Source organism: Haematobia irritans, chromosome 4 (genome assembly GCF_050003625.1).
Source record: "Haematobia irritans isolate KBUSLIRL chromosome 4, ASM5000362v1, whole genome shotgun sequence".
Taxonomy (NCBI): Eukaryota; Metazoa; Arthropoda; class Insecta; order Diptera; family Muscidae; genus Haematobia; species Haematobia irritans.
This window is the reverse complement of record NC_134400.1, coordinates 82,699,200-82,725,888: the sequence shown is the minus strand read 5'-3', so window position 1 is coordinate 82,725,888 and position 26,689 is coordinate 82,699,200. Positions and strand designations below refer to the sequence as shown.

Below are 26,689 nucleotides of genomic sequence, written 5' to 3'. Positions count from 1 at the left end.
AGCCCCCCATATAAAGCGACCCCCATATTTCAATTGTGGCTCTATACACTGAAAAAAAGCATACCCGGTTCCAAAGATGTTGTCTTTAAAAATTTTGGCATTGATTCCGAGCCAAAGAAGCGGAGAATACAAGTACGGATACTTTTAAGACACAATTCTCTTGTCAATTTGATTGTAGCAAGCAAATTTTTATTTTTCGTTTTTTTTCAGTTTTTTTTCTTCATATGCAATCAAAGTCCTTTAAACACGAGTTAATGACAACTTTATTTTCCAAATTCAGTGTCGACTTCTAGTAGAATGTATACTATGTTTCAAGTAAAAAACGCCTTTAAAATAAAGTGTTGAAACACATGTCCTATGTTTTTTTTGCTTTGTAGTCAAAATGCAAAACGACAACAAATTTAAAGACGATTTCATTAATTTTAAAGAATTTTTCTGAATTATTAAAGTCAAGTTGACCTTACCCCAAATTTTTTTCTTTCATGTTATGATACCCATTTTTCAGTCAAATCACTTAATTATAAGGACAATACGACTTCATTGAAAAGTTCATCGGCTTTTGGGCATGGAAAAAAAAAACTTTATTTTAGAGAAATGCGTCTTCTGTGCTAAGCAAAATTTGCATTCATATGTTAATGACATGAAATGTTTGGCCTCATGACAATATTCAAGCCACAGGTACAGGGCTTGAAAAGCAGCATTTTCATAGCTACCGGGACTGTCAACCAAGAAATTTGCGTGAAAGAGTGTTTGAATAAACGTCTGCTGCCTTTCCTGAAGAAACACGGTTGTTCCGTACTGTTTTGGCCGGATTTGGCATCTTGCCATTACGGTAAAAAGGCCATGGAGTGGTACGCCGCCAACAACGTGCAGGTGGTTCCCAAGGACAAGGACCCTCCCAACACGCCAGAGCTCCACTATTGTCAAGCGGAACCTAAAGAAGACCAAAAAAACTGCTAAGGACGAGCAGCAGTTCAAGGCAAACTGGCTTTCTGCGGCGAAGAAGGTGGACAAGGTGGCTGTACAAAATCTGATGGCAGGTGTCAAGCGTGAGGCCCGGCAATTCGGATTTGGAAAAGCGAAAGCCTAACTGAATATTTTTCCTGAATTTTATACCAATTGAACTTGAAAAAGAAATTTAATTTGATTTATTAAATAAACGATTTTACCGATTTACACGCGTTTTCCCTTGACCAAATTTTGACCGTATCACCCTTTAGTTTGTCATTTCGTTTGGGAGGAAGTCAATATTTTTTTGCGTTCGGAAGTTTTCATTCTATGCTTTCTTAAAGTAAAAAATTTGTTTCCTTCTTGGCGATCCATTTGTGCACAGAAATTATACCCCAACCATCGAATTCGAATTCAAATTCAAATTAAAATATGGGTCAAGATTTCATTAAAAATTATAAACGATTCATTTGATATGAAAAAAGTTTTAATTGGAATGAAAAAGGTTTCATTGAAAATGTAAAAGGTTTCTTTTGAAGGGAAAATACTATAGGTAACAAAAAAATCCTCATTAGATTGCGATTAGGCCATTCTAAAAGAGCATTTTCCATATATCAGGATACAGATTTTGAGTCGATCTTATCGTGATGTTATAAACCCAATATCAGCCAAAACTATTTGCTGGTATCACTGTAGTGACGAATTATTTTTTGACATCTGTCAAATATTTGCATAATGTGACCATCAGGGTTGGCCTGTCACAAACTGTGACTTTTGCGACATACATTTGCGACGGTATAATACGTATGTCGCAAAAGTCGTAAACCTACTGTAGAAAATCAAATTTTGAATAGAAGAAATTATGAAAATTTTTTAATTTAGTTTGATAGCATTCGCTGTGAGTTTCTGCAGAAATTTGTGAAAGGTTTTCCATGGTCAAGCCTATTTTCTTAGGTGGTATCGAAATTCCCGTTGGTGAGTGTGCAAAATACCTTAGGGTTATATTGGACAGGAGACTGAACTTAAAGCTAAGAAAGGACGAGAAAATCCACGGTTATCCTGTACTCGTGCAAGAGGCAATAGGGAAAATGTGGGGACTAAAACCGAAAATTGTGAACAGTCCTAAGAATTGAAACTTCTCCGCACATACCATCGTCTTGGATATCATCGAATTCGCTGCCTAGCTGACGCGACTAAAGTATTTTCAGTTTGCGACTTTTGATACTTTTTCTACATTTACGACGCGTATGTGACGTTTACAACTTTTACAATTTTGCGACAGTCGCAAACCTAAAAAAGTTTGATACAGACCATCTCTGGTGACCATACCGTAAGTTGACTTACGAACATATCATAAAAAATCAGCAGATTTATTAAAACTGTAAAAGCCCATTAAATGTGAATCATTTATTATCCTGCATCTACATCCATAATAATTCGAAATCGTTTACTACATCCATTCAGAAGTCGACTACTTCCAACTGAAATCTGAAATTACCAGCTACCATTCTTAGTTATACATAATATTTTAAAAATTCCCTTGCTCCCACACCCCAAATAGGAATATCATCACCATCTGGGGCAAAATGTTATTTTTGGACAGTGAACATGTAACATATTTGTCGCAACTATGTTATTTCCTCGGACATTATGTATCTGATTTCGACATTTTCAACACTTCTATCTGGATTTTGCAAATATATGCACTAACGTCAGGGTATAAATACACGAACATACCTAATATCGAATGCTATCTTTGAGCGGAAAGTAATAAATAATCACAAATTACTCATTATAATATGCGAAATAATTCCAGTACAAGGATTACAATGCATGGCTCTGTATTTGTAAACTTCGAAGATAACAATTTTAATATTCCTTCTCCAATGCTTCAAGCGGCGATCACAATGTGCTTTTGCAAAATAAGGAGGGGGAAATAAAATGAATTGAGGGTAACGCCTTCATTCCTATAGGGATAGTAAATATTTAATATTTATTTACGATTTTAATTGTGCAAAACAACCCCCATTATGATTTCTTCACCTTCACGAACCATGTACTTCAAAGAACACAAAATGATTCCAATGGAATATTTAAGTACGAAGAATTTCATAAAATACTCATAAATTTTCTTGGTATCTCTAAATGCTCACATAAAGGCCCAACGAAACGCTGATTCAACGTCAAATGTATAAAATACACATAGCTTTAATATTTATTTCAAGACTGGCATGTCTCAAAAGCAACCCTTTTCCGGGACTTAAAATAGAGACTTCACTTCTTGGCCAATTGAGAAGTTGTCATTAGAAACAATCACTTTATTCAAATATACATATCAGTTGATGAGTTATTCTGAAATATGGATTTTTTGGAAAATTTTTTATCTTGCAAACAAATCACCTTCTATCAAATTTTATTTCGCAACGTATCACTCTTGAAGTAAATGAACAATATATTGCGATTTGTTTTAAATCTCTTGTTGGGGAAATTTTCATTTGTGCAATTCAGTATCCATAGTTTCAGGTAGAACTAAAACAACCCAGCAAACATTCGCATTAACAATTAAGCTAGAGGGTAACATAGTTCAAAATTGGTAAGCTCGAAAACGGCTGAACCGATTTAATTGAAATTTTCAGAGAACGTAGAGGTGATCATGCGGCGAATAAAAGATACCTCATTTTTTGATATCTGGTCGGCGAGGGGGACCTCTAACTTTTTAAAGTACATTGAAAAAACGAAACTTCAACGATTTATTTGAAATTTACAGAGGACTTAGGAAGAGGCTAAGAAAATTAATACGGGGTACCAACTTTTTCAAAATTCGGACGGTGTAAGGGACCACTCCTATTTGAAAATTGAATAAAACTTTTCTGATTTGCTTGGATTTTTTGTATATCTTTTACTGTTGGAGTCAAGAAATTTGATCTTTTCATTGAAGGTTATCCAGCGCTAAAAAAAACTCAGTAACGCATTGTCGAAACCATTTTACTTCGAATTTCTGCATTCATACTAGAGGTGTGCACGTGAGTAATATTTTACTCACGCTCACGCACACTCACGACGGAAAAATCTTACTCACGCACACTCACGCACGATATTGTTTGGTAGGACTCACGCACACTCACGAAAAGAAAATTTGTACTCACGCACGAAAATGCCATGACTCACGAAAAATACCGTGACTCACGAAAAATATCGTGACTCACGAAAAATGTAGTGACTCACGAACAATTTTTTGAGTAATTTACCTTAGCGACGTGTCTGAAAACTTGAGCATTATTAAAATCGAGAGCGTTATTACACTCTTAACATCCCAGGTGTCACTAAAATTGTAAATTAATTTAACTCTTAAGCGTTTTATGTTGGTGAGCGGGATTATTTTCGTGAGCGTAAATCTTTACTCATGCACACTCACGAAGATAATATTTTCGTGACTCACGCTCACGCACGACATTTTGGTTTGTTAATCACGCTCACGCACACTCACGCCGTTGCCGTGAGCGTGACTCACGACTCACGCGTGAGTCACGAAAATTTTCGTGAGTCACGACAATTTCGTGTCACGTGCACACCTCTAATTCATACCCAGCAAAAAAAATTGGAAGTTGTTCCACAAACAATTCTTTTAAAGCGCTTCCCGAATCCCCCATCATGTTTTTCTACTTCCGATGCAGTCATTTTTGGACAAGTACACAAACATTTCTTTTAAAGCGCATCCCGGAATCCCCTATCGATTTTTTTCACTTCCGCTGCAATCATTTTGGACAAGTCTTAGAAAATACGGAATTAGGCCGTTTTAAGTGAAAAATTAAGTTTTGGACAATAAAATTTCGCAAAAAAGAATAGCAAATCAATAAAAAAAAGTAAAGCAAATTCATCCCCGCTGGGATTTGAACCTATGCCGTTTGACTTTTTCACTTCTATGGAAGGTTTTGCAAATTACGATAATTTTTAATTTTTTGTTGATTTTTTATGAGAAAAATATGTTTATACAAAAATATACGCCGAAAAAAAAAACAATATAAAAACGATGTATAACATTAAGAATATTTGATAAAAACACTATCGCTGGTGACATTTGCACCGCCGTTCTGTATTTCTTTTTTTCATAATAATAAAGAATATGTTATCTAAGGAAGTGGTTAGAATGTCATGCCGTGGGGTCATATTAGGTTCATATCACAAACATTTGAATAGACGTTTTGATGCATGGTGTTCAATGGCGTTTTATGGCTGAGTGTGCCAAAGCGTTCTGTTATGGTGCCAACATACCCAGGTTCAAAACCCGGTGGAAGTTTTTCAATTTGTAAAAAATAAGAAAATAAAAGTGTAACAAAAAATACTAATAAAAATAAAAAGTTTTTTAAATTTTTTTCATCCAAATGAACATCCAAGGCACAACTGCCTTGCTGAGTGTATCAAAGCTTCTATATGTTAAGTGGTTTCACTGCAATGTGGAACGCCGTTCGGACCCTGCTATAAAAAGGAGGTCCCTTGTCATTGAGCTTAACATGGAAACGGGCAGCACTCACTGATAAGAAAGAAGTTCACCAATGTGGTATCACAAGGGACTGAATAGTCTAAGTGAGCTTGATACATCGGGCTGCCACCTAACCTAAGTTTGCACTACTTCCGGATCACAAACTACTTTTTTGGGTGCTATGTTTTTGCTGGGTATTTTATCAAATTTTATTACAATTTTTATCAAATATCGGTGGGAGAAATTTCAATACACAGTACATGAAACTCTTCCATGAGTGAATCTTCACTTAAAAGTAAGTGCTGCCCGATTCTGCAAATCATGCCTTTAAACTGAGCATATGGTTAGAGTATAATTTTAGATTTGTGAAGAGCTTGAATTTTCCATGTATAAAAAAAACATAAACTAAAAGATACTCTAAATTGAGATTGAAAGAAGAACCATCTTTGGAACTGTAATATATCATTCCATTGAAGTGAGTACTCTCTTCGACTAAAACCGACTGTGAAAACTGCCTACATATATCGCCTAGGAGGAAGTACATCGATTCAAGCGTCTTTTTAATACCTTTCGTAATTGTCGATGATTCATGGTATCCTTGTGTATCCTTAATGCTCTCCAATATTATTGTGGGCATTAGACTCATTACAATGTTTGGGCGTATTCCATATACTCTTCCATTGCTTCATCGTCAGTTACATGTAAATAACGTAACGAAATCACATACCAAGTGTCCTGTGAGTGCACATTTAGTTCAAGCGGAACATATCCACTTTACCATGATTTCTATTAATAAAAATAAATCCTTGCTGGAATATCCAAAGAACATGGATTTTCTCAGCACAAGTGCTGTGAATGTAAGAATATCTTGGGGCAATGAAAATGGATATATGGAGGTACTTGTTTGCACACAAGGTAAAAGCGGGAAGCTACCAAAAGTTTCGAACAACGAGGGCATATTACAAATAGGAAGCCATTGCAACACGACAAGTGGGTACTTGGAGATAAACAGGACCAGAAGAAATGCCATAAATATCAAAGGAGGAGGAAATGTAAAAGCGCCATGGAGACCATGGACTTTGAGCTCCTTCACGCGCCCGGAATAAATTCACAAAACCTCATCTCTTCTTAAGTAACACCTTGGCTCTATTATTTATGTTATTTGTCGTTTCACAAATAATCGTTCACCAGGTGTGGCAAAGGACGTGTTTAAGCCACCAGCCAGCCTGCCAGCTACCAGCTAGGGGGTGTGCATTACAATGTGTGGTTTTGCAACACGAATAAAAGTCGTGAATTTAATTGCAACTGCTATTCGAGTTCTCTTTCAGAGTATTCAATTCAATAGACATTTCACTTAGTCGAAGTATATCTTACAGATTTATTATAATCAAAACTAAGAAATAGACAGAGCAAAAATTTAGATCTCGCTTGGAGGAAGGAGGATAGACTAGGTGACCCAGCAAACAAAGGAGCTTCCATAAAAGTAGATTGGATGCCCAAATTGTGATCCGGAAGTAGTACAAACTTGAATCATCTCCAATGAATTTAACATGGACTTGCCATAGGACGGAAATACTCCGCGTTTGGATCCTTTACATTACTTTAGATGTTGTGCCTTGGAAGTTCATTTGAATGAAGAGATTTACAAAAACTAAAAACCAATTTTTTACCAATTAGTTTTCATTGAAATTTTATTTTCATATTAACTAATTTTTACAATTTGAAAAACTTTTTCGCTCCGACAAGGAGCTAAAGGACACTAAATAACGCAAGTCTCACCACACTCACAAAAAAAATGAACCCCATATTTCACTAAAGCCAATTTAACTTTATTTTAGTCCATGGAATTATTACGTTTGGAGAAAGCTTCCTTTTCTCTAATAATTTTTTGCGTACGTTAGTTAAATAAATTAAAAAGCGGGAAAACATTATACACAAATGAAGCAAAAAGATTTACTAAATTCATACTTCCCACAAAATAGTTCATTATTTCTTTACATTTGTAAATTTTACTACAAATGCACCCATCATGAACTTCGTATGACACAAAAGACATTCTTGCAATTTTGAATTCCAATTTTTCCATCAAACTACAAAATTTTCTTTAACAAGTGAAAAAAATTAGTTATGTCTAAACATTTTCTTGAATTTGTCGAAATATATTTATTTATTTTTGTAACATCGGCGTTATGTCAGCATTTGTAATACTGTTTAGTTAAAATTTTCTAAAAATAATCTAAAGTTTCTAAAATTAACCAAAATTTTTCTTCCTAGTGGGTTCACTGAAAAAACAGTGCAGCGGTGAATTTTCTATCAAATATTGTAAAAAAAATATTTTTTATGTTATACATCGTGTTTTTTTGTTATTTTCGGCACATACACCCAAAACAAAGTGACCCGCCGTGGAAGAAAATGTAGGTTTATTTTAGAAAATTTTAACTAAAATAGTTTTCTAATTGCAACTTGTTACAAATAGGTTAATACTTTTTGTCAAATTAAAGAAAATTTTTTTAAAAATAATTAATTTTTTTTTCTGTTGTTTAAGAAGAAAAAATTGGATTTAAAAATTGTTAAAATGTCTTTAGCGCTGTACGAAGTTCGAGACAGGTAATTTTAGTAAAATTTACTCATTTGAGAGACTTATGAACTCAATTTAAGCAAACTTCTGCCATTTTAGGAAAATATGAACTATCTTATTTTTTAGTAAAATTGTGCACTATATTTGTATATTTTTTTCTTCTTATTTTTAGTTCACGTCATTAAAGTTAGCAAAAAATTATTCAAATAAGGAACATTTACTCAAAATTTAACTAAAATCAACTAATCTTCATGAACTAAAATAAAGTTCAGTTGGCATTGGAGCCCATTTTTTCTGGGTGTATTTTTGTATAAATATACCAAAAAAAGTTTTATAGGAAAATGCGAAAATTGACTAAATTGTACTCCACATTTTGAGATTTCCACAATGCGTTGTTTAAACCAAAAAATGAAACAAAAATAAAGAAGAAAATCATTGGCGCCATCATGACATTTTTAACCATACAGCAGTTCATTGTTACTATTTTTAGGAAAGTTTCTTTTCGTTTACTTCATATTGAACTTATGTGTACGGTCATTAAAGTTTATTCCCACGTTTAGTCTATAAAATGTTTGGCACATACTTAAAAAAAGTATGAAAAAAATATGAAAAGAATTGTAAAATTTAACTACAAACAAAATATTTTTTTGCAATAAAAATAAGTTAAATTTAGCGTTAGTTTAACTACGGGAACTTTTTGTTGTGTAGGTTTTTACCATTAAAAAATGTTGTTTTACATATTTATTCTTTTTGCGACATTTAATTGTCAAAAATGTAAACTGCCCAATTGCATGTTTCTAAATATCTGGCATATCTAATAATACATGCTTGGATAGGACCATATATAGCCCCGGCAAAAGAATTTGGAAGTTCTTCCAAAGGCACAACTTTAAAAGCACTTCCAGAAGATGCACTCCCAATGATGTTCTTTCTTTTAACTACCCAGGATGTTATTATACCCTCCACCATAAGATGGGGGGTATATTAACGTTGTCATTCCGTTTATAACACATCGAAATATTGCTCTAAGACCCCATAAAGTATATATATTCTGGGTCGTGGTGAAATTCTGAGTCGATCTGAGCATGTCCGTCCGTCCGTCTGTTGAAATCACGCTAACTTTCGAACGAAAGTTACCGATCCCCCGACTTTGCTTGCAAAGCCTCTAAGAGAACCAAATTTCATCCGATCCAGCTGAAATTTGGTACATGGTGTTGGTATATGTTCTCTAATGGCCATGCAAAAATTGGTCCACATCGGTCCATAATTATATATAGCCCCCATATAAACCGATCCCCAGATTGAGCCTCTTAGAGGAGCAAAAGTCATCCGATCCGATTGAAATTTGGTCCGTGGTGTTAGAATGTGGTCTCCAACAAACACGCAAGAATTGGTCCATATCGGTCCATAATTATATATTGCCCTCATATAAACCGTTCCCCAGATTTGATCTCCGGAGCCTCTTGGTGGAGCAAAATTCATCCGATCCGGTTGAAATTTGCAACGTGGTGTTAGTATAAGGCCGCTAATAAGCATGCCAAAATTGGTCCATATCGGTCTATAGTTATATATAGGCGATCCCCAATCACACAAAAATTGGTCCTTATCGGTTCACAATCATGGTTGCCACTCGAGGCAAAAATAATCTACCAAAATTTTATTATTATAGAAAACATTGTCAAAATGTTATTTCTATAGAAAATTTTGTCAAAATTTTATTTCTATAGAAAATTTTGTCAAAATTTTATTTCTATAGAACATTTTGTCAAAATGTTATTTCTATAGAAAATTTTGTCAAAATTTTATTTCTATAGAAAATTTTATCCAAATTTTATGTCTATAGAAATTTTTTTCCAAATTTTACTTCTATAGAAAATGTTGTCAAAATGTTATTTCTATAGAAACTTTAAACTTAATTATATACGTATTTAATCGGCCTTTTGTAGTTTAATATATACCACGTATGGACTATGTGGTATATATTACGGTGTTAGGAAGTTTTAAGATACCTTGCCATCGGCAAGTGTTACCGCAACCCAAGTAATTCGATTGTGGATGACAGTCTTCTGTAGAAGTTTCTATGCAATCCATGGTGGAGGGTACATAAGCTTCGGCCTGGCCGAACTTACGGCCGTATATACTTGTTTTAATTCAATTTTTTATAACATGGTTTTTTCATACTGTCAATGGGTAATTTTAACTTTTTTGTTTCAAATAGTTTAAAAACAGAGTAAAAATTCATAAAATGGTACAAATTATTTAAATTTTGTCGAAAAAAATGCTAAATACAATCTGCAAAATTGTGAATTTTTGAAAATATTTAAGGTCAAACGTTTCCGAGAAGCGTTAGAATCCATTAAAAATTATAAAAATTATTTATTTGACAAAATATCACAGAATTTTTTAATTTACATACAAAACATTGAATTCGGATCACACCTAAAGAAGTGGTGCAAATTCAGTGCAACGGCTGTTGAAATGGAGGACTTCCGTCCTATGACAAGCCCATGTTAAATTCATCGCTTCTGCGTCAATTTTGCACCACTTCCGGATCCAAAAAGAACATTTTCATTACTTTTTTGGCGACGCTTTTTTTGCTGGGGCACTATATCTAATAAAATATGGTAGATATAACATAATATCGGACTATACACACAAAGAAAATTTCATTAAAATTGAGCCAACGAAAATTTTTCATTGATATAACGAAACATTTTCATTAAGGCAATGAAAATGTTCTATAATAGTACGAAACGTTTCGTTGACTAACAGAAAATTCGTTACAATAACGAAAAATGTCGTTATGTCAATGACGACATTTTTAATGACACATTTCATTAATATAACGAAACTTTTTCTACCAGTGTATATGGGGTTAAATACGGTCTAAAATATAATAAAAAAAAAATCATGAACAAGTTAAAAAGATTTTTCAAATACACGTCTAAAAAAATATTCGAGATATATACACAAAGTTACAGATGGAAAAATAACTTTTGTTTATTTAACGAATTTACACAATACATTTTAAAGTATTTGGCAGTTCACAAACATGTTTTTCGAGTTTCAGAACTTGGTTGAGCTCCTTCACGTCAGATAGTTTTAACAATCTAAAGCAGTAATGTATATAATATGATCAGCGCCAGGTTTTAAATGTTTTATCGCATACTGCTGGTTGACGTCAAAAAGAGTAATAACAAGTATATACGGCCGTAAGTTCGGCCAGGCCGAATCTTATGTACCCTCCACCATGGATTGCGTAGAAACTTCTACGAAAGACTGTCATCCACAATCGAATTACTTGGGTTGTGGTATCTTAAAACTTCTTAACATCGTTTTCTAAATTGTGAGTTAGTCCATACGTGGTATATATTAGACAAAAAAGTTATGTATAGTTAAGTCTACAAATAATTACGAATCGATATGGACTTTTTGCGCGGTACGTAGGGAGCCAGAATTGAAACATGTGGGTCGCTTATATGGGGGCTATATACAATTATGAACTTGATATGGACCAATTTTTGTGTGATTGGAAATCGATTTATACGAGGGATATATATAACTATAGACCGATATGTTACGCATGGTTGTTAACGACCATATACTAGCACAATGTACCAAATTACAACTCACTCGGATGAAATTTGCTCCTCCAAGAGGCTCCAAAACCAAATCTCGGGATCGGTTTATATGGGGCTATATATGATTATGGACTGATATGGAACTCTTTTGGCATGGTTGTTAAATATCATATACGATCACCACGTACCAAATTTCAAGCAGATCGGATGAATTTTGCTTCTCCAAAAGGCACCGGAGGTCAAATATGGGGATCGGTTTATATGGGAGCTATATATAATTATGGGCTGATAGGAACCAATTCCTGCATGGTTGTTGGATACTATATACTAACATCACGTACCAAATTTCAACCGAATGGGAAGAATTTTGATCCTTCAAGGGGTTCTGGAGGTCAAATCTGGGGATCGGTTTATATGGGCCTATATATAATTATGGACCGATACCGACCAATTTTGCATGGGAGTTTGAGGCCATATATTAACACCACGTACCAAATTTCAACTGAATCAGATGAATTTTGGTCTTCCAAGAGGCTCCGGAGGTTAAATCTGGTGATCGGTTTATATGGGAGCTATATATAATTATGGACCGATGTGGACCAATTTTTGCATGGTTGTTAGAGACCATATACTAACACCATGTACCAAATTTCATCCGGATCGGATGAAATTTGCTTCTCTTAGAGGCCTCGCAAGCCAAATCGGGGATCGGTTTATATGGGGGCTATATATAATTATGGACCGATGTGGACCAATTTTTGCATGGTTGTTAGAGACCATATACTAACACCATGTACCAAATTTCAGCCGGATCGGATGAAATTTGCTTCTCTTAGAGGCCTCGCATGCCAAATTTGGGGGTCCGTTTATATGGGGGCTATACGTAAAAGTGGACCGATATGGCCCATTTGCAATACCATCCCACCTTCATCAATAACAACTACTTGTGCCAAGTTTCAAGTCGATAGCTTGTTTCCTTCGGAAGTTAGCGTGATTTCAACAGACGGACGGACAAGCTCAGATCAACTCAGAATTTCACCACGACCCAGAATATATATACTTTATGGGGTCTTAGATCAATATTTCGATGTGTTACAAACGGAATGACAAAGTTAATATACCCCCCATCCTATGGTGGAGGGTATAACAAGTAAGGAAAGTCTAAAGTCGGGCGTGGCCGACTATATTATACTCTGCACCACTTTGTAGATCTAAATTTTCGATACCATATCACGTCCGTCAAATGTGTTGGGGGCTATATATAAAAGTTTGTCCCAAATACATACATTTAAATATCACTCGATCTGGACAGAATTTGATAGACTTCTAAAAAAAATATGGGAAACGTTTAAATCTGAAGAAATTTTAAGGAAACTTCCCAAAAGTTTATTTTTGATTTATCGCTCGATATATATGTATTAGAAAATTAGAGTCATTTTTACAACTTTTCCACTAAGCGATTTTACAAGGAAAATTTTGGTATTTTGACCATTTTTGTCGAAATCAGAAAAACATATGTATGGGAGCTATATCTAAATCTGAACCAATTTCAACCAAATTTGGCAGGCATAGCTACAATGCTAATTCTACTCCCTGTGCAAAATTTCAACTAAATCGGAGCAAAAAATTGGCCTCTGTGCTCATATGAGTTTAAATCGGGCGAAAGCTATATATGGAAGCTATATCTAAATCTGGACCGATTTCATTAAAATTTGACACACTTGACTATAGTACTAATTGTTCTTCTTGTGCAAAATTTTAAGCAAATTAGGATAAAACTCTGGCTTCTGGGGCCATATCAGTCCATATCGGGCGAAATATATATATGGGAGCTATATCTAAATCTGAAAAGATTTCTTCAAAAATCAATAGGGTTCTATTCTGAGCCAAAACACATACTTGTGCCAAATTTGAAGTCGATTGGAATAAAATGCGACCTAGACTGTGATTACAAAAATGTGTTCACGGACAGACGGACATGGCTACATCGACTCAGGAGCCCATCCTGAGCATTTTTGCCAAAGATACCATGTGTCTATCTCGCCCCCTGTTCCACAGTGTGTCGCAGGGTATAATAAATAAAACAGTATGCATTTCAAAAAAATATTTATAATACAAATAACATTAATATTATAATTAATAGTAAAAACATTAATAATAATATTAAAATTACAATATATATATGTATAACGGCATCATCATACCAGCCACCAATGCAATGTTTGTTACTTGCATCGATCAATGCATTAGGCGGTGTGTATGCACAACAACAACACATACTATGATACCCATTATTAGGCATAGGCATAGGCAAGCCCATAGCTTACATACGGGCAAATGAAATTCAACGCATGCAGACAATTCACCAGCATGCAATTGTTACTTTTAGGCACTCATATTTTGTATGAGTATTTTGAATCTACGCATACAATTCTTATTGTGGCGAATGTTTCATCGAGTTTTAAACTTGTGGTTTTTGGGATTGAGGACAGGCTTTCCCGCCATAGTGAGTCTCCGGATTCATATAAGGAAAGTCCTCCCACTGTTCTTCTCAGAACAAGTTTGGTTCAAACTGTCCTCACAGTTAAGTTGAGGGTAAAATCTTCCTCACAAGTTGAAGGTACAACCTTCCTCACAAGTTGAGGGTAACTCTTACTCACAAGTTGAGGGTACAACTTTCATCACAAGTTGAGGGTACAACTTTCCTCACAAGTAGAGGGTAACATCTTCCTCACAGGAGGAGGGTACTCTTCCTCACTTATTAAGGGTACATTATTTTCCATTATATTTCACAGGTAATGGGCACGTTATAATGCACCCAGCCCAGCGCAGTGACCGTATTACCGGCGAATCTGTATACATAAACCGCACTACCGATGTGTACACGAACCGCACTACCGATTAAGCTGAATCACCGAACCGTATTACCGATTGCCAATGACCAGATTTACCGACCGATCTAACCACTTCCAAGTTACCTATCAACTGTACCAGCGATAGCAACTTGATTACCGACACAGACTGTGCAACCGGCCGTTATCAAAGTTCACGATTATCTACAAATCGCCACAACGAAAAGTTCACGATTAACTCGAAATCGTTCAACCCAACAACGAGAACCAGTACCCGAATCACCACCTGACCGCCTTTGCCTTTGTCTTACGCCTTCCTTCAACACAAGAACAAATTGTAGTAAACTTTTTACCACCAATACTGTTTAATCATTTACCCTAGTCAGGGAAACCAACTTGTGTTCTTATTTAAGGTTTGTTGGTCCTTAGATCGACCTTGGAAACGACTGAACGTACCTCAGCCCTCCAGACTAAAAAACCACGTTATAAGCTTGTTTCGTTCGGAAGTTAGCATCAATTTCACAGTCGAACGTCAGTGGAATTCACTAAGAGATTTAGTTACAAAACAGATTTCAGATTTCATCCCTATTGTGAACGTAGTAAAATAAACAAATGATTGTGCCGTGAGTAGTTTCTTGAAAAACAAAATTTAATTACAACTGCCGCCAAATGTTAACGATTTGGTGATAAAGTGACTCTTTGTCTTATTGTTGCTATGATTGCAATGAAAATAAATGATCCCATGTCATTCGAAAATGATTGTTTAGTCACCTTGTTTATCTGTTCGTCCAACCATCCATCCTCCAATATTAAATTTTTATTTGCATAATTTGTCAATGACATGAGAGTCATTCATTTAACTTGCGTCCTATCAATAACACCTTACCCCAATGTTTTCTTAACGAATATTGACTGAGTTGGCTTCATTTCATTGTCTGCAAATGACAAATTTTGATGTGCGAATGACACAACCCCCCAGGAACCTTGCTTGGGTGTGGACAGCCGTGATAACGAGAGTATAAATTCTAAAGGATATCACAAAAATAACATCAGTCGTGTAATCTGTCTTCAATAGTCGATACCCTTTGTGCTCGAATTAGAATTAATCAAAACAAGGACATGGCCAATATTACCCAAATAACTGTCGTCCTTGTAGTGGTATCCTTATGTGTATGGAATACTGCCATTGCTTCGCCTTCAGCTGAAGATAATTCCTATTTCGATAGACAGGTAATCGCTGAGTAGCAGCATCAAAAGCAAGGTGTAGATTAACAAAAATATTTTCATTTATTCCTTCAGATGAATCGGGACATGCTCACTAAGTGGATTTCATCGGTTCGCAACGGACAAGTAGTAACTAATCCCTGCCGTTATTATACCGAGAGCTCTTGGCCATTACCATCTATGCCAAAGAGAAATTCGGAGTTAATTAATTCCTTGCTGAGCTTACCCAAGAGCATGAATGATGCTGGAAAGTGAAGTGTAGTATAATCACACATATGAGCTTTGATTTAATTAAGAATTACGCCGAATCCATTGGGCTTTGCCCCTAACGATGATAAGTGATGTGATTGCCATTAACCCAAAAGAACGAAAAATTCGACTAATGAAAAAAAAAACAAAATGAAGAAATTCTCAACATTTTTTAATAGATCTGTTAAATTAAATTTTGTAAAATTGTTGTTCGTCTTGCAAACATTATTAGTCAATAAATATAGAAACACTACACTGTGAAAATAATCGCTCTGTGGGAATCTTTGGTAACTAACGGAGTAAGTACACAAAAATATTTCTGCCGGAACAATTTATACCACAAACAGAACTTATGACAATGTGAAAATCCAAATCTGCAGTATTCTGGACGCTTTACCTTAAATTTTAATGTTTCCATAACACCAAATATACACTATATTTGAATGGTTCATAAAAAAACTTTATTATTGCTTGAAGGAAGATACGACACTGAAAACAAAGCATATCCCGTTCCAAAGATTTTTGGAATTGATTCCGAACCAAAGAAGCGTAGAATTGCAATATGGACACATTTAAGGCACAATTGTCCTTTAAATTTGAATTTTGCGTACTTGATTCTAGGAAACAAATTTATTCGTGTTTTCCGCTTGTTCCTTCATATGTTATCATAGTCCATTAAAAAAAGTATTAACGAAAACTTAAAAATGTTAATGGCAATTCGACTTCAAATACAAATTATGCTATTTTTATACCCACCACCATAGAATGGTGACGGGGTATAATAAGTTTGTCATTCCGTTTGTAACGCATCGAAATATCGATTTCCGACTATATAAAGTATATATATTCTTGATCAGGGAGAAATTCTAAGACGATATAACGATGTCCGTCTGTCCGTCTGTCTGTCTGTCTGTCTGTCTGTTGTAATCACGCTACAGTCTTCAATAATGAAGCAATCGCGCTGAAATTTTGCACAAACTCTTCTTTTGTCTGCAGGCAGGTCAAGTTCGAAGATGGGCTATATCGGTCCAGGTTTTGATATAGTCCCCATATAAACCGACCTCCCGATTTGGGGTCTTGGGCTTATAGAAATCGTAGTTTTTATCCAATTTACCTGAAATTAGAAATGTAGAGGTATTTTATGACCATAAAGGGGTGTGCCAAAAATGGTGAGTATCGGCCCATGTTTTGGTATAGCCCCCATATAGACCGATCTCTCGATTTTACTTCTTGGGCTTATAGAAACCGCAGTTTTTATTCAATTTACCTGAAATTGGAAATCTAGAGGTATTGTAAGACCACAAATACGTGTGCCAAAAATTGTGAGTATCGGACAATATTTTGGTATAGCCCCCATATAGACCGATCTCCCGATTTTACTTCTTGGGCTTATAGAAACCGCAGTTTTTATTCAATTTACCTGAAATTGGAAATCTAGAAGTATTGTAGGACCACAAATACGTGTTCCTAAAATTGTGAGTATCGGTCCATGTTTTGGTATGGTCCCCATATAAAAGGACCTCCCGATTTGGGGTCTTGGGCTTATAGAAACCGTAGTTTTTATCCAATTTGTCTGAAATTGGAAATATAGTGGTATTTTAGGATCATAAAGAGGTGTGCCGAAAATGGTAAGTATCGGTCCATATTTGGTATAGCCCCCATATAGACCGATTTCCCGATTTTAATTCTTGGGCTTCTAGAATCCGAAGTTTTTATCCTATTTGCCTGAAATTGGAAATCTAGTGGTATTTTAGGACCATAAAGAGGTGTGCCGAAAATGGTGAGTATCGGTCCATATTTTGGTATAGCCCCCATTTAGACCGATCTCCCGATTTTACTTCTTGGGCTTATAGAAACCGCAGTTTTTATTCAATTTACCTGAAATTGGAAATATAGAGGTATTGTAGGACCACCAATACATGTGCCAAAAATTGTGAGTATCGGTCCATGTTTTGGTATGGTCCCCATATAAAACGACCTCCCGATTTGGGGTCTTCGGCTTATAGAATCCGTAGTTTAAATACAATTTGTCTGAAATTGGAAATTTATAGGTATTGGAGGACTATAAAGAGGTGTGCCACAAATGGTGAGTATCGGTCCATGTTTTGGTATAGCCCCCATATAGACCGATATCCCGATTTTACTTCTTGGGTTTCTAGAATCCCTAGTTTTTATGCGATTTGCCTGAAATTGTAAATATTATTTTAGGCTCCCAAAAACGTGTATCGGATTAAGTTTTTATCGGTCCTTTTGGTAATGCCTCCATATAGACCGACTTCACTTCTTGAGGGTATAGAAGGCGCACTGATCATGAAAATTGCTTGAAACTCAATGTAAAATTTTCAGATTTCAGATACTTCTCGGGTGAAAATCTACAGATTTAAGATTTCAAAGCAAGACGTTATTTTACAATTTTCTTGCACACTTACAAGAGATGTTAATGATTCCTCTAAAACTCGAACAAAAATGGTTCTTATTAATCCAGAATCTGATATAGTCCTCATAGGTGAAATCTTTAAATTTATCTTCGGGAAGTGTCCTCAAGTCCTCAATCCCTCCTGAAATTTCAAAGGAAACCCTAATATTTGGTTCATGGTGGTGGGTATTTAAGATTCGGCCCGGCCGAACTTTGTGCTGTATATACTTGTTTTAAGTAAAAAACGTCTTTAAAATAAGGTATTGAAAACCAACTCCTATTTTTGAATGCTCTTTTGCTTTGTAGTCGTGATACAAAAAGTCAACAAATCTAAAGACGATTTCAATAATTTTGAAGAAATTTTCAGAATTATTAAAGCCAAGTTGACCTTAGTCAAAAAATACAAACGTTTATGTAAATATACCAAAAACTCACATTCATATTTTAAGGGTATTAAATCTTCACGACTCACGACAATATTTTTTTTTCGGTGTACGTTCTATATAATTTAATAATTGAAGATTTTTTTCATGCAAATGTTAACAGGTCCATCCGCTTGATCTGATATTGGCATACTCTTTCTAATATTTCGGCCGTTATCTCACGAACAAATGCTTCAATGTTGTCTTCCAATACGCCAATTGAAGGGGGTCTGTAGTAGGTTTACCAGATGATTGCTACCGAAATACGGGACTTTGCGCCGTATATTCCGGGATTTGTCGGGTCAAGCAAAAGCAGTCACATTTTTCGAAAATAGTTGCCCAGTGATAAAATTATCACTTTGTATTTATTTTGGTAAATTCGCATAAACGCCACGTAAAACACAGAAATCGTTATTGTTTAGATACGGGAAAATTCCTAAATATGTTGGAGTCTCTGAAATTTTATCCCATGATGACAGCGATGATTCTCTATCAAATCACTTTTTGGGAATATTTCGGAAAATAATTATGGTGTAACTTAAGAGTCTATGGTAGCAATGGAGATAATATCAAACTTAGAAATTTAGGCTGGCAATGCAGACACTAATGGACACTAATCGTGAACTTATTATTATAATTTGTCAAAATACATTTCACAAAAAATGTGAATTTGATATCAAATTAGCTATTGAGGTTTATTTTTTTACATTTCAGGTGATGGCTGCTGATTCGAAAAACAGTGATGTTTTTTTTTTTTGTTAGTGATGAGATAGAATGTTTAAAATGTATGAAAATCGAGAACCAAAAATATTTTTCAAAGGGAGTTAATTTCAAATTCCGGGATTATTTGCAAAATCTGTGAAAGATTCGGGACACTTTCTGGAGAGGAAATTCCGGAACAATCCCGGCCATCTGGCAAGCCTAGTCTGTACAGGTATGAACTTTAAAGGTTAGGTTAAGTCCCGAACGTTGAATAAAATATTCACCGCACTCGACTCTCAATAACTACATAGTCATGCAAGTCAAGCTCTTGGCTTTTTCTGGATGCCTTCGTATTTAGTAGAATGTCCAAACAACCAGGGTTTTGAAATCCCATTTTTTAAACCAGGGTTTCGTTATTTTCCTAAAACCGGTTAATCGGTTACAACCGAAACAAGTATATACGGCCATAAGTTCGGCCAGGCCGAAGCTTATGTACCCTCCATCATGGATTGCGTAGAAACTTCTTCTAAACACTGCCATCCACAATCGAATTACTTAAGTTGCGGTAACGCTTGCCGATGGCACGGTATCTTAAAACCTCCTAACACCATCTTCTAAATTGTATGTAAGTCCATACGTGCTATATATTAAATCAAAAAAGATCGATAGAATACGTTCATTCATTCAGTTTGACAAAGTATACATAAAATTTTGACAAAATTTTCTACAAAAATAAAATTTTAACAAAATTTTCTATAGAAATAAAATTTTCACAAAATTTTATATAGAAATAAAAATTTTGACAAAATTTTCTATAGAAAGAAAATTTTGACAAAAATTTCTACAGAAATAAAATTTTAACAAAATTTTTTATAGAATAAACTTTTGACAAAATTTTCTACAGAAATAAAATCTTGGTAGATTACTTTTGGCTCGAGTGGCCACCATGATTATGAACCCAATAAACTTTGAACAAAATTTTCTATAGAAATAAAATTTTGACAAAATTTTCTATAGAAATAAAATTTTGACAATGATGAATATTTTATTATGAACCGAATAAAATTTTAACAAAATTTTCTCTAGAAATAAAATTTTAACAAAATTTTCTATAGAAATAAAATTTTTACAAAATTTTCTATAGAAATAAAATTTTTACAAAATTTTCTATAGAAATAAAATTTTTACAAAATTTTCTATAGAAATAAAATTTTGGTAGATTATTTTTGGCTCTAGTGGCAACCATGATTATGAACCGATATGGACCAATTTTTGTGTGATTGGACCAATTTTGGTATGGTTGTTAGCGACCATATACTAACACCACGTTCCTAATTTGAACCGGATCGGATGAATTTTGCTCCTCCAAGAGGCTCCGGAGGTCAAATCTGGAGAACGTTTTATATGGGGGCTATATATAATTATGGACCGATATGGACCAATTCTGGCACGGTTGTTAAAGATCATATACTAACACCATGTTCCAAATTACAACCGGATTGGATGAAATTTGCTTCTCTTGGAGACTTCGCAAGCCAAATTTGGAGATCGGTTTATATGGGGGCTATATATAATTATGGACCGATGTGAACCAGTTTTTGCACGGTTGTTAGAGACCATATACCAATATCATGTACCAAATTTCAGGCGGATCGGATGAAATTTGCTTCTCTTTGAGGCTCCGCAACCCAAATCTGGGGATCGGTTTATATGGGGTCTATATATAATTATGGGCCGATGTGGACCAATTTTTGCATGGTTGTTAGAGACCATATACCAACACCATGTACCAAATTTCAGCCGGATCGGATGAAATATGAATCTGTTAGAGGCTCCACAAGTCAAATCTGAGGGTCCCTTTATATGGGGGCTATACGTAAAAGTGGACCGATATGGCCCATTTTCAATACCGTCCGACCTACATCGATAACAACTACTTGTGCCAAGTTTTAAGCCGATAGCTTGTTTCGTTCGGAAGTTAGCGTGATTTCAACAGACGGACGGACATGCTTAGATCGACTCAGAATTTCACCACGACCCAGAATATATATACTTTATGGGGTCTTAGAACAATATTTCGATGTGTTACAAACGGAATGACAAAGTTAATATACCCCCATCCTATGATGGAGGGTATAAAAATATTCAATTAAAAATTTAATTGAATCAACAATTTTTTTTTAATTGAAACAAAAATCAATCACAAAAATTAATAGTATCAATTAATTTTTTAATTGGTCCAATTAATTTTTTAATTGACCTTCATTTAATTTTTTAATTGATACTATCATTTCTGTGATTGAAGACATTTCAATTAAAAAATTAATTGGATCAATTAATTTCGTGATTGAATCAGAAAAAAAAAATTTTGTGTGTAGATAATATCTCGCTGAAGATGATCACCGATGGTGTATCGAAATATCCGAGAACAGCAACATCTCAACAACACAGCAGTTTTCATTAGTCCATGACCTCAAGCCAAACGAATAATCCCAAAATTGTAAAATTCCAAAGGTCAACTAACAAAACTAAACGTAAAAAACCTCTTTAAAATAAAGTGTTGAAAAACATGTCATATATTTGAACAATTTTTTGCTTTGTAATCAAGATGCAAAAAGACAACAAATTTAAAGACAATTTCATTAATTTTAAAGAATTTTTCTGAATTATTAAAGTCAAGTTGACCTTAGCCCAAAATTTTTTGCTTTCATGTTATGATACCCATTTTGAAGTCAAGTCACTTAATTATAAGGACAATACGACTTTATTGGAAAGTTTTTCGACTTTTGGACAAGGAAAAAAAACTTTATATTAGAGACATGCGTCTTCTAAGCTAAGCAAAATTTCCATTCGTATTTTAAAGACGTAAAATCTTTGACCTCACGACAATATTTTTTTCGGTGTATGTAACGCCCAGAAGGAGTAGTCATAAACCCATCTGTTAGTATACCGATCGGTTAACATGAGTCGATTTAGAGATGTCTGTCTGTTGATGTATTTTTGTGTGCAATGTCCAGCTTGCAGTCCGATCGTCCTCAAATTCGGCATTTCTTTCGGTCTTTCTTCGGCTCAAAGATCCCTATAGGTTTTGGAAAAAATTGGTTCAGATTTAGATAAAGCTGCCATATATTTTTAGAACATTATAAATATTCATACCGAATTTGGTTGAAATCGGTTCAGAATTAGCTATAGCTCCCATACACTGAAAAAAATATTGTCGTGAGGTCAAAGATTTCATATCTTTAAAATACGAATGCAAATTTTGCTTAGCATAGAAGACGCATTTCTCTAATATAAAGTTTTTTTCCTTGCCCAAAAGTCGATAAACTTTTCAATGAAGTCGTATTGTCCTTATAATTAAACGATTTCACTTAAAAATGGGTATCATAACATGAAAGAAAAAATGTTTGGGCTAAGGTCAACTTGACTTTAATAATTCAGAAAAATTCTTTAAATTTAATGAAATTGTCTTTAAATTTGTTGTCTTTTTGCAAAGACAAAATCTTTGGAACCGGGTATGCATTTTTTCAGTGTATATAGCTTTCTCGACCGATTTACACTCCTATGACCCCAAAGGCCAAAGTTTTAGCCCGAGTTACGTAAAATTTTGGTTGAAATCGGTTCATATATATCTTTCGCCCGATTCAGATTCATATGACCACGGAGGCCAAAGTTTCATTTCGAAAATTTTGAAGTTTTGTACTGAGAGTTCAACTAAAATTTTAGCAATGCGTGCCAAATTTTATTAAAATCTACCTATACTCCAATTCGTATGTATCGACCGATAAATCGTAAATGCTGATTTGCGAAATTTTAAGCAATTTAAATATTTCCAATATTTTTTACTAACATTGCGGTCCGTCCCGGTCATTAACCAATTTAAATTTTGAATCCAGATATTTTGTGAAAGTTTAAAAAAATTTGTCCAAATGGGACAAATGGGAATATAAACCTTTATCTAGCTCCCAACAAATTTGAAGGCGTTAAGATGGTATCAAAAATTATGGAATAAATTATGGTGAAGGATATAATATCGGCCCGCCCGACGTTAGACTTTCCTTACTTGTTTTTTATTTTAATTAAATATTAGTTTCATTTGATTTAATTATAACATAAATGTTACATTAAATTACGAAATTAAAATAGTTTAATTTAAAAACAAACAACTATAAATTTGTATGAATAAAAATAAGCAAACATGAATTAACGATCCCATAATCTTTGAAAGAACGTTTAAATGTAAAGTGCAAATTGTTTGCAAAGTTGTTGACTCGGTCTGTTGTTATTTTGCAAAAAGAGCAGCACATGTTTCCTCCATTGTCACATTCAATGATGCTTCTCATTCGTTTTTTTTTTTTTCTTTCTTCTCATGTTAAGAGTACTGCTCAAATATCTTTTTATTAAACTTAAACTTTGTTTCTTTTTTGCCAAGCCAAAAGTTCACATTCGTTGGTCGGTTTCATGACCAAAACTGCATTGATGCAGGAGCAGATTTAATTTTGTTTCTAAAGTTTTTATTCTGGGCTTCTTTGTTGACATAAGAACTTTTCACTCGACAAAAAAAATTTGCTATGTTTTGATTTAAGTATCAGCAGCTACAATATCATTACCATTAAAAAATAAAAACATCTCGATATGATTAGTCAGAAGGTCAAACTACTCAATTAGTGTTGGCAAATTTTTGAAAATTGGACAATATAAACGTACAAACTATATTTAAATGTGAGTTAGATCGACTAATAAATTTGAATCTGAAATAAAGGATTATGATAAAGGATATTATGAACAAATTTCGGAAAATCGAGCTATACATATATATGGGAGCTATGTAAAAATCGAAGATTTATATGATGTTTTACAAATATGAAGAATGTCAAAACTAATTTCTTTGCGTCAAATTTGAAGAGATCGGTTAATAAATAAAAGCGAAATGACCTCATCTGCCGAAATCGAACGATACATACGTATGGGGGCTGTATCTATATTTGATCCGAAAGTCGGTTAATACCTGCGAACATCAAATACATACACGGACGAAAAATATTGTTTTTCATATGTTTCGGTGTAAAAATTATATCTTTGGAATTCAAATTTTTATAACGAACACCAAGTCGATTTAGAGTAGCTCGATAAACATTTTATGGGTTCTAAAACCAATGTTTCTGGTCGGCACATTTTTTGCAGAAAGCTACCCAGAAAAAAACTACTATTACCAGGTATGAGTACAAGTATACCTACGTCAAATAGGTAACAACTTCTTCGTACATATATCAGCAGTAATACTTGTACATGCACCCTCAAAAAAAATCGCTTCTGTAACATATACTCCCAAACATATTTTGCTTGAAGCATATACGTTTTTGGGTATGGCCCAAACATTTATATATTTGATTTCTTCATATATACACGCAAAGAAAAAAAAACGTTTGGAAAACGTGTACCGAAAACGTTTTTCTTTTGTTAGAGTTTTTTGAATTGCTTCGAAAAGTATACACTTTTATCACCAAAAAAATTCGTTTGTTACAAAATATTAATTTTTTTTAATAAAAAAAGTTATTTTTGAACCAACGATGTACTCCATTTCTTTTATATCAAACACTGTTCTTTTCTGACTTTAGGTTTTTAATAAGACACATTTTACAGTTCATAGTACAAATTTAATGTAGTAGAATGTAATGTTGAACATTTTTTCGGAATCTTCCGACCATATCTGAATATATGTAAAAAAAAAAAACTTTGGTCGAAGCAGGGATCGAACCCACGACCCTTGGCATGCAAGTCAGACGTAGCAACCACTGTTCCATGGTGCCCAACTAAATGTATTTTTCTGTGAAATAAACTTTGTTTAATCGGCTCGTGGGCGCCGCAAGCTATGCTATATAAATATAACTTATAAGGGTAATTGTCTATTGATGACAATAACGGCTACATAGCTCAGTGGATAGTGTGTTGGCTTACAAATTGCATGGTCCGCGGTTCGATTCTCCGTCCAGGCGAAAGGTAAACAAAATTTATAAAATCGTATAATTTCTTCTACATTGTTTGTATTACAGAAAAAGGTGCTAAGAACTAAAAAAACTTCGTGGAAGTGAGGAAGATGTGAAGGAAAATGCAATTAGCCAGAAAATTTTTTTTTTGAGTTAGTCTTTATGAAATTGTTTTTACATCCTGGAAAAGAATAAACGTTTATCACAAAAAGTATATACTTTTCTTCCAAATACACTTCCTTTCAACGAAAAGCAAATGAGAAACGAACTTTGTTTGTCTAAAATTTCGCTTGGGAGGAAAGAATTATTTTTTTGCGTGTATGTTTGAAAGCATATTGGTCTAAACAATATAATATGTTTGGGTAGTCTAAGTTCCAAACATTATGTATTTTTCCATTCAAATTCAATAATGTTGTCTTCCAAAAAACTATATGTTAATATGTGAACATATAATATGTTTGGAAACATTTTGAACCCAAAAATATTATATGCTTAGAAGAATTTTCTCCCAAAGAAGATTTGTAATTTTGTAATTTATTTTATTTATCACATTAGAACAATAAGAAGGTATTTCTTTTTTAGTTCAATGTATACATCATAAAGAAAGTCATTAATTGTAATTTAATTCTAAGAATTAGTATGTCAATATTATCAAATCCTAAGCTAAATAACAATAAAGGTTTATATTTATTAAATAATACAACAAAATTTAAAATTGAAAATTTAAAAAATTGGTCTAGGTTATATGTAGTTTTAGAAATATCAAGCAAGTAAGAGAAAAAAAGGAACTCAGTAATTTAAAAGATATTGAAATACTTCAAACTTAAAACTGTTTTTTCTTGTTACATTTTTTAAACGTTGCGGTAATGAATTCCACAATTTGATCGAGTTAACGAAAAAAAATCTGCTGGTGTTGGTAAACCTGAATCTTGGTATTATAATAGTCCGACATCTCGTTGAGTAACCAAAAACTATTTTCTCATATAGTTAACCAGGTTTCTGTGAGTAAAATAGGTTATACAAGAAAACCAAATTCCTATACGACAAATAATCCTCTAGGTCAATACCAAGAATCATTTTGCGCCATGTCGAGATACTAGTAAAGCGACTCAGACCATATGCATATCTAGTCGCGTTATTATACGATACCAGTAACTTATGCATTGAACCAGCGTCAAGCTTACTATATACTTCGGCAGAATAAGTTATTAATGGCAGAATCAGCTGAATGACAAGTTTACGTCTGAGCT

At 34.1% G+C, this 26,689-nt stretch overlaps 2 protein-coding genes across 2 annotated transcripts in view; one reads left to right on the top strand and one right to left on the bottom strand.

Moving 5' to 3' along the window:
* FMRFaR (FMRFamide Receptor) overlaps positions 1–26,689 on the bottom strand; it is a 179,298-nt gene that overhangs the window by 58,100 nt on the left and 94,509 nt on the right. The gene's annotated exons all lie outside the window — the stretch shown is intronic.
* Positions 15,477–16,179, top strand: LOC142234486 (protein PDF-like). The gene is made up of 2 exons (XM_075305642.1): positions 15,477–15,669; positions 15,739–16,179. Exons 1-2 carry the CDS (start codon positions 15,559–15,561, stop codon positions 15,916–15,918), a joined length of 291 nt encoding a protein of 96 aa, XP_075161757.1. The 5' UTR covers positions 15,477–15,558; the 3' UTR covers positions 15,919–16,179.

What these genes read in the sequence shown, in the direction of transcription:
- LOC142234486 (XM_075305642.1), top strand. Translation starts at nt 15,559, where the DNA reads ATGGCCAATATTACCCAAATAACTGTCGTCCTTGTAGTGGTATCCTTA. An exon ending in ATTCCTATTTCGATAGACAG is followed by an intron (nt 15,670 to 15,738) that starts GTAATCGCTGAG and finishes TTATTCCTTCAG; the next exon opens with ATGAATCGGGACATGCTCAC.